Source organism: Cimex lectularius, unplaced genomic scaffold, assembly GCF_000648675.2.
Source record: "Cimex lectularius strain Harlan isolate CLEC.00 unplaced genomic scaffold, Clec_2.1 scaffold124, whole genome shotgun sequence".
Taxonomy (NCBI): Eukaryota; Metazoa; Arthropoda; class Insecta; order Hemiptera; family Cimicidae; genus Cimex; species Cimex lectularius.
In genome coordinates, this window is record NW_019392703.1 from 480,229 (window position 1) to 495,816 (window position 15,588).

The following is a 15,588-nucleotide window of genomic DNA, read 5'->3' on the forward strand; positions in this document are numbered from 1 at the left end:
TGCACATGCATATACATAAATACACTTTTTCCAACTTTTGTAATTTACAATAAATTACCGGCAGTCATCAAGAATCATCCACCTCAGGAATTGGAAATATGGGGTCAGACCTCTGTCTTATCCGTCCAGGCTCCAAGGTTTGTCTTCAAGTGTTATCAACAGTTTGGTTATTTCAACTACCAATGTAATCAGTACCTGTATTCATTCACACTGTCACTCATTCTTTCCTATAAAATACCATTCACTCAGTTAGGGTGGTTGAGCACTTCATATTCCTCTTTTACACCTATTACATAACTAATTAATTGAAGGTTGATGGGGTATTCAATATTCCGCCTTCGGCCCTTTCACACTAACATTCACACTAATAAATACATTTACTCTCAACACACATCAGAGATACAACACTACATACAATAAAACAACCCTGCTTCTTCCAAGAATTGGAACTGGGGACCCAGATATTTGATGATGTGCTCAAGCACAATTCTCATATCTGGTGGCATTCCTACACGTTCTCTATAGGGAGCCAAGGAATTCTACCCTTCAACTAGCTGTACACCTTAATGAGCTTTGGCCCAAAAGTAAGTCAATTAGTCAACCTCGCATGACACATCCTTAATTGGGTCGACAGAGCTCTTGATACATGAGATCTTTTCTGCTGATGCTGCCACTTCCTTTTAGTTATGTTTTTTAATGTTTTTTAGTGACAGAGGGCCTGATTGCAATGGTTAAGTCTGGGGGTTAGGACGTCCTGGCCTTAGTTGCTTCATCCCATAAGAATGTATGAGATGCACTATTTAAACTTGTTATTAATATTATAAACAAAAGCAAGCTATTAAATTAAGCACTTTTCAGAAATAGAGTTTTAAGTAAAACATGCTTAAAAAATGACCTACAATCGATTCCTGTTATAAAAATTATATCTTCTTTAAAAAAAAATTGTTCTTCCCCAGGCATACTGTACATCGAATAACATTATTCCAGATTTCATTTCTATTTAAACATGTAAAGATCAGTCATCAATTGCATTGATTAATTCCACATAAAAGGTGTGTAAAAAAAAGAAGAAAAAAGAAAAGAAAGATGAGATTGAAGTAAATTAAAGTTAAAGAGATCTAGTAGGGTACAAAGTCGTGTACAAGACATGGGATTTTGAATTTATAGGCCATATATCTTAGGGATTTATTTTAAATTCCTTCAAGTGAATTTATCTGGTTACTGAATGAAGGAGACCAAACTACAGAGGATGCAATCTAGCTAGGTAAGACCCTACGAAGGAACAATAAAGAAGTTTGTTCAAGTTAATGTCACAAGTTCTTGGGATAGTCTGTATATATTGTCAAGAGATTTACAAGTCACAGTCAAATGGATTAAGTTGGAGTTGAAGTTTAATTTGTCGTCATGTAAATTTCAGTCTGTCTGCTGAGGAGAGTGTTATTCAAAATATAGTCGAAATGTAAAGGTTTATTTTTATATTGTATTTGCGAAGGTTTAGTTGCACTGAGTTGGACAAGCACCATTCTAAGATAGAATTCAGATCAGATTAGAGGTTGAGGTAATCCTGAAGTGAGATAATGATTTTGTAGAGTTTGAGGTCTTCAGCAATTATAAGGAAGCAGTTATGTTTGAAATGGATTTTAAGATCATTGATGTAAAAGTTAAAGTGAAGTGGTGAGAGGTGACCACCTTGTGCTACCCCAGAGGTGACCACCTTGTGCTACACCAGTGGTGACATCTATTTCTTTAGAGAAGTATCTATTTACTTTCACAACTAGTTTTCTATCGGTGGGAATGATTAAATTTTATATATGTAATTGTTTTTCTATATTTAAATAACTCTTTAAATATAAGTAAACAGTGCAAGCCCAAATCTATATAGGCATATGTATGTTCAAATTAGGAGCGCACTGTATAAATATATTTTTATTTAAACAGTTACAAATTGTTGAAAACAAGTGAAGTGTGTGTGATTTTTGAAAATAAGTGGCACTTGGGACATTGACCAAAGGAAGTCGTCGATATGCAGCAGCATATCGATTTCTTCAGCAAACGATCCTTGAGGACTTGAGGTTCCTTTTCCTTCCTTCGAGTGTTTGTGTCAATCGGATTGTTTTTGTAGTTCTGATGATGTCGGGTGGTTCCAAACCCTAGTTTAACTGGAATGTGCATTGGTTCAAAATTAGAAAGTACTCGCAAGCGGGAAATGCCAAAGGCCGGTTACACTTTTTGACATTTTACGACTTTCACCACCTAGGAGAGGGATTCGGCCCAAAATTACACAAACCAAGTAAGTTTTATTTCCTGTCTTTTTCTGATTAAATTGGCCTATTTAAATAGTTCACGAGTACCGTGATATAAACAATATCTACAAGTAAAAAGTCACAGATTGCTTTTCAAACAAAAGATAGGTCATTAAATGTTTCATCTCAAAATAGACTTAATATACAAAAATTATGCTGTACCAAAGTAAGCATAAACTATAAATGAGTTAAATTCTCCAAAATGAAATGTTGAAAAAGTGTCTGAAAGTAGGAGGTCATTGTCATCATCACACCAAAAGATGTCTTGTAATACACCTTTCACCTTAAAGTACACAAAATGTACAAAAATGAACACACCACTTGACTTCTAGTATAAAATGATTAACGTTCTATTTCTTGTCAAATAGTACTTACTTAATTATTTGTATATTATGTTTTATCTGTGTCTGTTTGTAAGCATAAACTATAATGAGTTAAATTCTCCAAAATTAAATGTTTAAAAAGTCTCTGAAAGTAGGTGGTCATTGTCATCATCACACCAAAAGATGTCTCGTAATACACCTTTCACCTTAAAGTACACAAAATGTACAAAAATGAATAAACCACTTGACTTATAGTTTAAAATTGTTAAAGTCATATTTCTTCTCAATTAGTACTTACATAATTATTTGTATATTATGTTTTATCTGTGTTTATTTGTAAACCTAAACTTTAAATAATGATTTGTTTACTTTTCCTGTATATGTGTAGTATGTATAAAATATAAAGTGTTGTGTTGATTTTTTTTTATACTTATGTATGTTTTTTCACCTTCTGTACTCCCCCTGCAACAATTATTTTGGATTCCTGAGAGAGCGCAGTACCTGTATTGATGATGATGTGATGTGCTGAAATCGAACTTTTTTTCTGGTGTTCTATTAATTTATTTCAACCTGTTAGACAAAAACAGACCAACTTAGGAAATTGCCAAAATTCATAATGAAGAATCATTGAGAAAATCCCTCGGAAACAGAGAGTGTCGAGTTAGGTATAACAAAATTGACAGCTTGAACACCACAATACTAATTACCTGACTTGGCCCATTAACAGAATTTTTTAATAAACCTTTGGAAACAAGAAAATCAAGTGAAATCCACTTTACAATAGGACTAATAAATTAATTTTTTGTTATTGACAGTAACAACCAGCACTCATAATTATATGAATGTAATGATCGAGGTTGTCAATGGTAGAGGTGTTTCTTAATCCAAAGATAGTTATGCTGAACCTTCAATTTTATTTGGAATTATCCTCAGGGCCTGAATTACAAAAACAATGAAACTTGATTTCAGGACATGATAATACACTGTTAAATATTCATTTGCATATTTTCTAACAAATTATAAATACATACTTAAGATTATTTTACTTTTCTATGTCATTAATCCACTTTACANCTCACTCACTCACTCACTCACTCACTCACTCCTCGCTTTCCCTTCAAACGATGTTTTATTTGTTTTCTTTAAAGTTTTTGTTGTACATTTCGGATTACTTGACTGTTTGTAGTACCAGCACTGATGGAACACTTAAGCATGTGTACAATAGTGAAACTTAGAGCCCATACACAATTTGAAATGGCTGAATTTGATATAGAAACGTAGAAAAATATCTACAATAAATATAGATTGGGGCTTCGGTGGCCGCTCCGGTTCAGGGTTAAGTTGACACGGCTTTCATCACTGTAAGGTAAAGGTCCCGGGTTTGAATCCAGTGGCCTTCATTTGAATCTGACTCAAGTCTACATATAAGTGCTATCTGCTATATGCAATATTATTTTTGTAATAAAAAAAATTGTGATATTAAAATATAGATTCTTAAAATAGACCAAATCTATTTTTAGGATGACTGAATCCTGTGCAGGTCCGTTAGATGACAGAACAAAAGACGATGAATCAACTAATAGTAAGTACAATTTAATTTAAATTAAATATCAATGATTGTAAATATTTGTGTTTCTCTCAAAGAGCAAAAAATGATCTCACTCGTCAACAAGCTTCCTGATTTGGCTGCAATTTTTGATCTGGAAAAGAAAATAGGTGAAGGGACGTTCAGCAGTGTATATTTAGCAAAAACAAAACACGAAAATGAAGACGGCAAAAGAGAATATTTTGCGATTAAACATCTTGTACCAACATGCCATCCGAGTCGCATTGTGAGGGAATTGAAATGCATGCAAGAAATTGGGTAAATTAAATTTTATGTATATTTATTTATTGTTTGATTTAATAATTAATCATTTTTATGCTTCTAGGGGTGTAGACAACGTAGGAGGAGTGCGTTTGTGCTTAAGGTGTAATGACTGTGTCACATTCATCATGCCGTATCAGCAGCATGACAAATTTAGTGTAAGTTGTAACATATTATTGAAAATCATGTAATTTTTTAATTACAAATGTTTAAAATAAATGTTAATATCTTTGTTTTTAGTCTTATGTTATGGAAATGCAGATAGAAGAAACAAAGATGTACCTTAGAGAACTTCTAGTCGCTCTTAGAAGAGTCCATAAATTCTCAGTAATTCATCGAGATGTAAAACCTAGCAATTTTCTTTATAGTCGTAAAGAAAAAAAGTGAATTTTTAGAATTAATTAAAGCTGTATTAGTAAAAGTGTGTATAACTTTGGATGTGATTAATTTTAGATTCTTGCTCGTGGATTTTGGCTTAGCTCAAACAGTAGGAGAATGGTCAACTGAAAATAACGACAGCCAGAAAGAAAGTAAAAAAAGAAAAAGGGCTGATGAAGAGGTAAATATTGTTGTTTTTAAGTTAAGTGTAAAGGAATAAAACTGATCACTATTTTTGTTTAAGGAAAATCAGGAAGTCAGTAATGACACACCATCTATGAAGCGCCCTGCTCTTCAGTGTTTAGACAGCAACATCCCGGTGTCAAATCACAATAAGAAAAAAACCGTTGATTTTGAGGATGTATCATGGAAAAAACTCTGTTACAATAGAAAAGCCGAGAATATTACTTTCATACAAAATAGTGACATGTCGAAAAAGCAAGGGGAGAAACTATTTCTCAAGCCAAAGTCACCACAATTAAAATCATTCGGTAACAAATGCACGTGTGATGGAAAGGCGCAGATTTGTTACAGTTGCCTCACTCGAAGAGCCCAAGTTGCACCCAGAGCAGGCACTCCAGGATTTCGCCCACCTGAGGTTTTATTAAAGTATCCTCAGCAAACAACTGGTATACAATTTAGTCTTATTTTTATATGAGTCATAAAAGTATAATAATTTTTTTTATAGCTGTTGATATATGGGCAGTTGGGGTGATAATGTTATGTATCCTCAGTAGGACGTACCCATTTTTCAAATCGCCCGATGATGTCACAGCCCTCGCTGAGATTATAACACTCTTTGGCTCTGAAGAAATCAAAGCAGTTGCAAAGAAACTTGGTATTTATTTTAATTAATAATTAATGATATATGTATCATATATACACTTCCCTTCATAGATACCTTGAATGGACAAATTCTGATTTCCCGGTGTCTTCACATTAATATCTTCTATAATGTGGACACTTCAGATGTGGGCAACTTTTTCGATTATATTCTGATTAACACTCCAAAAAGCAGACATCAGTTTCTAGAAAATAAATGTTTTGTGAGAAATGCCGTTTTCCATGTGTGTTTTGTTCATCTTTCAGTATTTTCACAACATTCCTAGATTTTGATTAAGTACTTCTTCAGTCTGTTTGACACTTAAAGAAAAAATTAACATAATTAAATTGGGTGAAAGTGAGAAGCTAAGTTTGGCGGTAAAGTTTTCCATTGGGAAGTCTCAGGCAAGGGAAAAAATAAATAGGCGATTTAACATAAATTTTATATTACATGGAAATAATCAATCTTGCAGATTTTTTCTAAATGTTTGGTTCACCCATAAACCAGGATATATGCGAAAGGCTTTGCAGTGTTGGGGTTGTAAAATACCACTTTCTGGTTTGCTTGTCCAAAAAAAGCCTTAGAAGTTGCAAAAAATTAGGGCAAACAGATTTGAAAGCATCTTCAGGTTGGTCGACAAATTTAGAACATGGCATAAAATTTATTGTAAGACCTTAATGGAGGTACGGGCCTACGTCGTACAAACTTGAATGGAAAAACTTAAACAATATTGAGGCAATTTTGAACACAACATTTTGAATTGCAATGAGACATATTGACTATGCAGTTAAAAATGATCATTTAACTTTGTTCTTATGCAAAAGTATGCTTGATGAATTTTAAAATCACTCTGAACATAGAAAAGGCTAAAACTCCTCGGTGTTTTAAAGGTGTGTTGATACCTTGTAATCCCAGTTGTGGCCCATCTTGTAATACTAAACATTTCTTCACTCTTATCCCAAAAACGGACACCTCTGTATAGCGGACAATATTTCTTTCCTCAAGAGGGTTCATTATAGGGAAGTTCACTGTATAAACATTAATTTTATTCTTCTTTTTTTCAGGGCGTAATGTAATTTGCAGTGAAGTTTGCGAGCCTCTCGATTTGAAACAGACTTGCGAAAAATTGGCCAATAAGAAGCTTAACAAACTCCACCAATCGAAAAAATCACAAGACCTCGCACCCGTTGGGCTTCAGTTCCCGAATTCAGCTTATGATCTGCTTATGCGCCTTTTAGAAATTGATCCGTCTAAGCGAATCACCGCTGATGAAGCCCTCAGACACCCTTTTTTATCTTAGTGCAATTCATTATGCTAGATTGGTTAGACTTTTCTGTGAATGATTTGGTGTTTTTTTGTTATGAATTGAAGAAAGAAAAAAATACTGCTTGCGGTATGCAACATTTTTCAAAAAAACGTGCTAAAAATAAACATCTTGGACCAAGCTTTCTTATTATTCTATTGACATTTGTATACAAATTATTATTTATGTGTCGATGAAGTATATTCTCTTTGTTTTCTTAAATTGAAGGAAATTATAAAATTTAATTTCATGTAAAAAGTCACACCTTTTTGTTTTAACATGCATTGTAATATTGACATTTTATAGAAAATCATTGTAAGTTTGTTTTAATTTATTCGTGAAGTATGAGTTTCGTTATTCTTGGTTTTGAATGAACTGTAGATATATTCCATAAAAAATATACATTAATTAAACTTTAGTAAATAAACTGTGTTGAAACAATGAAAATTTCTCCCAATAAAGCTATGCGGGCACCAGTTCCTTGGCCAAAGCCCACACAGTTGTCCCTTATCCCGAAAAAGGTTGCTCAATGTGTCCCACATAATAATAGAAGCTTGTCATGCATTGGCTCTTTATAGGGAGCATGTAGACATACCACCGGATTTTACAAAGGTTTTCAGGCACAGTAGCGAGTTTCTCGGTCCCCTGTGCCACTCTTTCGAGGACATGGTTTTTATTTTTGTATATAAATGTTTTTTATGGTTCTGTTGTTTGTCTGAGTGTGTAATTAGTAGTGTATGGGGTGAGAGATAATGAATCACCACCGCCCCTCTGGTAGTGTGTGTTTAGGATCGATGGCAGAATATGAAGATACTTCACCAACCCTGATTCAGATTTGCTTATTAATGTTGTGTGAAAGTCGATGGAAGAATACCGAGTAGTGAGTACTCTACTGACTAACCAAAATGAGTGCTCTTTACTTAGGTGTGAATGTATTTATTTGCACGACTATTGGTGTTAGTTTTAGGCTAGATTAGTTCGCACATGCCTTGGGGGCTGAAATGGCCTAGTTGTCAAAAGCCCCGAAGCCTAATCCCATTGGTTGGCAAGCGACGACCATGGCGGCCAAGTGGTTAGGATGTCCAACTTGTATTTGCCACGCTAGAACTTTGCGTTTAAATCCCTGGCTTTTAAATTGATAATGGTTTGAAAAATGTGCAAAATGGTTTGACCCCTCGCCCATGACAACGGGTAATTGGACATTAAGCCTGCTAACAGATAACGATTTCCAGGGTTGATCAGATTTTATCATATCAAACAGCAAAACAAATTCAATTGTATAATATATTAAATTTATTATAAACACTTTAAAGACAAATTTTTACAATTATGAGTTTACATTATATTAGTAATACTGTTGATTAATCTGTAGAAGTTATATTCTGTGAAGCTGCGACGAGCATGTCGTGTATTTCTTTTGCGAACGTGACCTGAGTTCGAACTGTGGCTAAGTACTGAGGATAAGTGAGTGTATTCATATCTTGGTTTGGAATGGGTTCAGTCCGGGTGGGAGCCACTGCTAAATTTAAATACTTCTGACTGCTTGTGCCTTGATTTATACACTCAATTGACGTTTTCTATGAAATAAAAGATAGACAAAATATAGAAAAAAAATTACAGATACATCAGTAATTTAAATACTTACAAGATGTAGTTCAATTTGATCACATATAGAATAAAACTCTTCTATGCTTTTATCAAACCTCGGTGGGGGCACATCAACATTTTTTCTAAAAATATAACAGCTTTATTTATTATTTCATGCTATAAAATACTTGATGTTGGTTTTCCAATGAACTACTTACAATGTTCCAATATCAACAAGGCTGTTTTGATGGAGTATGTGTGCGGCGGTTTTTAAAGTAAGCTGAAATCAAGAAAAACCATTATATTAGTCAAACTAAAAAAAGTCCCTTTAAATTAATCTAAAGGAAAAGAACCACTTTTGGGCAGTGATCATTTATTGTTTCACCACCGATCGCAGTGCAAATTTTACAAGCAGCCTCAGCAATCCTTGTACTGAGCTTAAATTCATACAATAAGCATGCATAAATTATGGGTTTTAAAGCCATGAGAATGAAAATATTTTTAATTTACTGTAAACTATTTAAGACAATTTTTCTTTATGAACTTATTGCCAAAGTTATAGGTACATACATATGCATAATTGAACTTATATAAATCTTACTCCTTATAAATCTTACTATACTTACTCCAAGGCAGTCCCTAAGGGGTCCGATTAGGCTTTTGACTTTGGATATATTGTCAAGCTTTTCCTGTGATTGTTGCTGTTGTTGTTGCTGCTGCTGCTGTTGTTGTTGTTGTTGCTGGGCCAGGACCTGTTGACCCTGTGGATTAACCATGTTGTTGACCTGCTGTTGTTGTTGCTGTATAACTTGCCCCATGACAGGCACCACGGGGCCTTGCTGCATACCTGCCATGTTCATCATCTTTCCGAGGCAATAGCAAAATAAGTTAACGTCGAAATCTGACCTGAAGCGGTGTTTTATGTTGACGTTATTGAAACCTTCACGTTATGTAGTACTTATGTTGCCCACATACTATTCATACCACGGTTACTGTAATGGCTGGGAACGTTAAACGTCACTTTTAGTTCAAATTTGCTTCAAAATAATGTAAGGATTATTAAAAATAAATAGAATTTGATATAAAGTAATTTAATTAAAGTCGCTAGAATACAAAACGCCGTTGTCCCAAACAACCACAACTGCGCAGTTCTCCGTGCGTACCACCGTTAGTCCCGTTTCTTTGTTCTTCCCTCTCGTCAACACCAACCCCTCAGCGTTGCCAACCGTCCCAGTGTTGCCGCCGGTTCTCTTCTAATGTTTCGGAGGGGCGCCTCTTTTCCCTCCTCTTGTCCTCTTCCATAACAATAACTTTTTTTGTTAAAGTCCAAATATTTTATATCGTTTTGTATTTCAAGTCGAATAAAACAAAATAGTAAAAATATTTCAAATGACAAGGCAAAAACATTTCTGGTTAGTTTAGTTTTGTTATATTCTAGACTTCAAATGAACCAAAATTATCTTCAAATAGGCTTTAAAATTACAGACACAAGCTGAACTATGTTGTTATTACCAATTGTACATATGCACTTTCCCTTGTTGACCCAATTGAATTGAACCTCATCGTTCAGTACAATATTTGTGCAAGACGTTTCATGCCAAAAGAAAATCTTGTTATTTCCGACGATAGCGAGGACGTTCTGCTTGGCCCATTTTAACCCTTTGATTTCTGTGTTGTTGACAAGTATGATAGATTTCAACGGTGAGTCTTCCGACCAAGACCAGATACTTACAAAATCAGGTATACCAGGATTGTAGGCGGCAATGAATTTACCATCGTGGCTGAAAGAAGTGATAAACTTTTTGTTTTTAGCATGGTGCTCATCGCTAAAATTTTTAACGATGTAGAAATCCAGGTTGTCTAAATTAAAAATCCATTTTAAACACATCCTGTTGTGTTTTTCCTCCCATATATTGACTGCATTGCTTATTTGAAGTTTGAACTTGCAACTGATTAGAATAAGCTGTTTAAATGACACAGTCTCATAAATAATTAAACTATTCGAATATGAAGCGATACAAGCCAGCAAGTGTTTTTCAGATACCGCTATGTCTTTAACGCAATGGTCTGGGAGGCAATCTTTATCAATTAATTTAGAAGCACTCAGCACAGAGATCGCACGATAACTTTCATTCATTGCGACAAACACAACATATGGTGAGATAAATTTCAGCATTGAAACTCCATAACAGTTAATAATTATTTTCAGAGTCCACAATTTGGCACAGTATACGTGTAACTTCTGTGAGGAAATTGTACAGAAATAATCATCATTTGGGCTAAAAGAGCACAAAGGTTTTCCAAGCGTGTCAAGAGAACAGCCTTTTAGCTTAAAGTTCTTGTGATTTATGATATCGCAGACACCTGTGAACAGCTCCAAATCAGATATGAAGACGACAGCACTGCTGCGCTTGTTCCACAAGACCTTGATGACTTTGCTGTTTAATTTTAAATAAAAGGTGTCCAAGTCGTCCAAGTTTAAAATCTTGAAGAAAGACTCTGAAGAGTAAGCAAGGTACTTGGAGTCGGGTGAGAAACATATACTGCATGATATATCTTCAAAACTGTGTACGACGTTCATCAATGGGATGGTTCTGATTTCATGCGAGTTGTTGTATTTTGTTAGCAGCTTCAAACCGTCTTCTGACACCCAATGAAATCGAGCAACCAAAGGCTCGGAGAACTTTAAATCAAACATTTCATATAAATCGGTTAAAACTGCCAAGCAAAAATCTGTCTGACTTGATACTGGTTGGAATAAAACGTAAGAACAACTAAAACATAATAACAGAATGAAAAAAAAAGTACCTATATAAATACATATAAATAACACATAAATATAAACAAATATATACAGTTTTATTACATATTTACCCAAATATTGTTCATGTTAAAAAATGAAAAGGTCCAATACACAATACTGTACTTGGCATGTCACATCACTACCTCCCCAAATTATATATGGATATAAAATTAAAATAATTTATCCAATTGTACAAGTTTATTTGTTTCTGTTTATCATAAACTGGAGTTGGATAAACAACAACAAAGTATCGATTCGTTGATAACCTGTTGATTATGGCAAAAAATTCAATTTTCTCATAGCCATGCCAAGCATCATATTACACATATTTGGTTAAATAGTGCATTTATTTTATTTATATCTAAGATAAAAGTTAAATTGCAAGAATAAACAGAAGAAAATAAACTATGCACGATTATGGTTTAATTTATACTAATATAGAGTTGATTGCAGTAATAACTGTTGTTGTCCATATTCAAAAGTACCAATCCCAAAACTTCAACGCTCCTCTAAAAATTTAGCCTTATCCTTCAAAATTGCAAGGTTTTGTAATTTGCTTCCCTGAGTTTCCTTTTTATTTTTACTTTGAAAAATTTATCTAAGTTTCTAGGATACTGCAAACACTGTTAAAGCAAAAGTTGTAAAGCACCAAGTTGACAAAAATCCTTAAAGAAACCAATCCAGACTTGTGTCTTCCTCAACTCGTAGTTACTGTATGGAGTACATGGTTAAAGGCAGAGAAATATTATTGCAAGATTCACTATTTTTCATGGTCTACTTGACCAATTAAAACATTCAATTAATTAAGGTTTTTAAGTTGAGATAAAAAAACGACATTTGAAAAATGGCAAAAAGGAGAGAAAAATTCAAAAGGTCGGGTTGAGATGGGAAGTTAGTGCCTGAGGGGATCGAAGTCACGGTAGCTCAAGTGGTAGAGTAGCGGCGTATCAAGCCGAAGGTCGTGGGTTCGAATTCCGCTCGTGACACTGACTTTTTATCTCAACTTAAAAACATTAATTAATTTAATATTATTGCAAGAATTTCTACAAAATATAGGATGTTTTATCAAAACTGGATATTGGTTCAGCAGGATCAGTTGGAAAGGCCAAAAATCAGCCAATGTGAAAAAAAAACACTCATCCATAATTTGGCATTCATTTCAGCTAATGCCATGTGTATTGCACATGCAATTAAAAAATAAATTTAAAAAATCGAACATACATAGTCACGTATTGGTGCAGTTCAACTAACTATTAAAAAATGAAGTATGTGGAGGAGAATCCGGCAATAAAATAAGAAAGAAGGTGGAAATGTACTGCTTAAACATCCTGGATTCATAGAGCACCTCTAGCATCTTTTTTTATTGGCTCAATATAAATAAACAGCCATATAATGATGATATGAATTATATACATCCTGCATATGTACTTAGTAATATAATAACAATAGCAAAAATATCAAAATATTAAGCAATGTTAACAGAGGTGTTGGTAAATGGACAAAATAAACACACCACTCTTAAATTTTAATGTATTCAGGTTTATTCATATTTTGCATTGTTTCTTACCTAATTCTAAAGATACAATTATTGAGTAAAGAACATAACAATTCAAAAACAAATAAAAATGTAAAAAAAAATTCAAAAATCGAATGAGGTGAGAATTGACTTCAAATCTTCAGATGGACATAATTTCTTATGGAGATAGGGTAAAGATACGCATGCGTTTTGCTTATGGTTCCTCAGGTGGTATTCCGTGGTCATTGATGTTGTGGAGTGACATTTCCTTGAATATCTGCACCAAATTGGTTGTACGAGGAAGATCTCTAACTTCAAAGAGGTACTTACAAGACATAGTTGAACAAGATGTAGTGCAATTTGCCCCCACATCAGTGAGAGATTCTTACAAATGCTGAATAATGCCAGGCCTCATAGAGCACATATTGTGGATGACTACCTGAATGACGTTCAAATTAAGCTTGATGTGGCCAGCACGAAGTCCAGATTTGAACTTAATTGAACACACATGGGAACAACTTAAGTGATGAGTATGATGGCAAAACCCAGATTGTAACACCAAAAGAGTAGGAAATGGCTGTTCTTGACAAATGGGAAAGAATTCCTCAGGATTTTAATAGAAATCTTTTCCAAGGAATGCAAAGGCGTTTAAAGAACATGATTCATGCCAGAGGTGGAAATGCTCAGTATTAAAGGGGACAACAAAGATTTTTTAAAAACATTTTTATTTGTTTTGCTTTTTGTTTTTGTTCTTTACTTAATAATTATGTGTGGTGATTAGTGACCATTAGTCGATGATTTGGAAATCGAGAGATGCGGTCTGGTGTGATGTAGGTTTCAGAAAATAAATTCTTAATAATTATTATTCAGAAATCGTGAGATGCGGTCTGGTGACACCAACTCTCAAATAATTAACTCACGATTTCTGAATAATTATCGATTAACGGTCACTAACCACCCCACAACTTAATAATTATTTTTTCAAATTAGGTAATAAACATTTTTTTAATGTATTATTTTTACAACCAATTGGTATGCAAAATATGAATAACTCTAAATACATTAAAATTTAAGGGTGGTGCATTAATTTTGACCATCATTGTATTCATTTATTATTTATTACTGCAATTATTTATTTATTTAATTATTGAGATATTTATTTAGATAGTTATCTATTTATTTTTGTATATACAGTTATTTACAGACACACTTATAAACATTGCATAACATTGTATATAGTATATGTTGTAATCCATATATATAGAAGTCATAATTGACTGTATTGATTTCAATTAGTTATACTTTTTATCTAACTTATTATAATATTTAAATGAATTAGTTATACTTTTTAACTAAAACGAAAATATTTCAGATGGTTAGAGCAGTGGCATATTTAGCCGAAGGTCGTGGGTTCAAATCCTGCTTGTGACACTAACTTTTCACTTCAACCAAAACCTTAGATAAAAAACTTTGAAAAATGACAAAAAGGAGGGAAAATAGCTCAAGTGGTAGAGCAGCGGCATATTTAGCCGAAGATCGTGGGTTCGAATCCTGTTCGTGCCATTGACTTTTTTTTTATCTCAACTAAAAACCTTGATTAATTGTAATATATTAATTGTTCAAATGGACCACGAAATTAGTGAACTTAGATAAAAAGTTGAGGGGTTGGAAATAAATTTTCTGTTCCACAATAGGTCTATTGCGGAAAAAATAATTTATTTCCTAAGCATCATCATATTATGGAGTTCCTCAAAATCAGGATGGACTCACCATCAAAAAATTATTTAGACAAAAAGTATAATCAATGAAATTGTATTTATACTTTTTTGTATATTTATAGTTGTGGACTTAGTTACATTCTTAAGCATATGATTTTTTAAAAATAATTTCCCCCACAATCTCTGACATTTCTGTTTTTAAAAATCAGTTGTCAACTGTATGTTGTTTTTGCAAAGTGAATGTTCGTATGTGAGCTAATGATAAAAACTAAAACTACTGAACCGATTTTGATGAAACTTTCGCACTTTGGGTTTATGCTGGACGGGTTTAGGGACTATAAAACATGCGTATAACAAATAACAAGCGTCAAGATATACAAAAAAGGGAAATAACACTTTTCATTATCCCCTGGCAACGTTGAGTCTATGGAATAAAATTCATACTTACATTCAATGACTGTCGTCAGGGAATGATTTTAGTACTGATGATATAAAGATATGATCTGAACAATGAAAATTAAAAAAAAAAAAAACAATTTAAAAAAAATCAGAATACAGATTACAAATTCACATTTCACTATTTCACACAAAATCAATATACCACACAAATAGCATCACATATTATGTGAGTGTGAAATATTTGGTTCAAAATTTATATTTACATTTTAAATAGTATTTTTTCTAGTCGACATATGTATTGGAATTCACCCAGGCCCTGAAGATGACCCATATAAAGGGTCGAAACATCGGGGAAAAAATGAAAAAGGTGTTTTTCTAAAGTACAGTTTGATCGCTCCTTAGGAATCCAACAAATTAATAATAAAAACAATTTTCCCGCTTGTAGAGCATATGAATAAGTATTAATTTTGACATTATTAATTTTTATTTAATTTATTTATTTATTTTATTTTTTGAAAGGGAGCGAGATTTTTGTAATTTTGCCCCGTTAAACCGTTCGACAGCAGCG

At 33.4% G+C, this 15,588-nt stretch overlaps 3 protein-coding genes across 6 annotated transcripts; 1 reads left to right on the forward strand and 2 right to left on the reverse strand.

Annotated features, from left to right (window-relative positions):
- The first annotated feature begins 1,961 nt into the window (after positions 1-1,961).
- Positions 1,962-7,139, forward strand: LOC106666398 (cell division cycle 7-related protein kinase-like). 2 transcript variants are annotated; one of them, XM_014393576.2, is made up of 9 exons: positions 1,962-2,290; positions 4,147-4,208; positions 4,271-4,490; positions 4,558-4,651; positions 4,734-4,876; positions 4,947-5,052; positions 5,116-5,500; positions 5,560-5,709; positions 6,759-7,139. In XM_014393576.2, the coding sequence occupies exons 2-9, from the start codon at positions 4,148-4,150 to the stop codon at positions 6,992-6,994; spliced, it is 1,395 nt and encodes a 464-aa protein (XP_014249062.1). In that variant the 5' UTR covers positions 1,962-2,290; position 4,147; the 3' UTR covers positions 6,995-7,139. The 2 variants fall into 2 exon arrangements, with proteins under 2 accessions (XP_014249062.1, XP_024081988.1); XM_024226220.1 differs by lacking the exon at positions 1,962-2,290 and adding an exon at positions 3,974-3,992.
- A 1,128-nt stretch (positions 7,140-8,267) lies between these two features.
- Positions 8,268-9,543, reverse strand: LOC106666414 (mediator of RNA polymerase II transcription subunit 29). Its single transcript, XM_014393603.2, has 4 exons — positions 9,211-9,543; positions 8,803-8,864; positions 8,643-8,727; positions 8,268-8,574 (listed from the first exon to the last, which is right to left on the reverse strand). Exons 1-4 carry the CDS (start codon positions 9,445-9,447, stop codon positions 8,359-8,361), a joined length of 600 nt encoding a protein of 199 aa, XP_014249089.1. The 5' UTR covers positions 9,448-9,543; the 3' UTR covers positions 8,268-8,358.
- On the reverse strand, positions 9,525-11,601 carry LOC106666413. 3 transcript variants are annotated; one of them, XM_014393601.2, is made up of 3 exons: positions 11,459-11,601; positions 10,097-11,358; positions 9,525-9,585 (listed from the first exon to the last, which is right to left on the reverse strand). In XM_014393601.2, exons 2-3 carry the CDS (start codon positions 11,280-11,282, stop codon positions 9,563-9,565), a joined length of 1,209 nt encoding a protein of 402 aa, XP_014249087.1. In that variant the 5' UTR covers positions 11,283-11,358; positions 11,459-11,601; the 3' UTR covers positions 9,525-9,562. The 3 variants fall into 3 exon arrangements, with proteins under 3 accessions (XP_014249087.1, XP_024081991.1, XP_024081990.1); XM_024226223.1 differs by lacking the exon at positions 9,525-9,585 and having other exon boundaries at positions 9,660-11,267; XM_024226222.1 differs by lacking the exon at positions 9,525-9,585 and having other exon boundaries at positions 9,660-11,358.
- Positions 11,602-15,588: the final 3,987 nt, after the last annotated feature.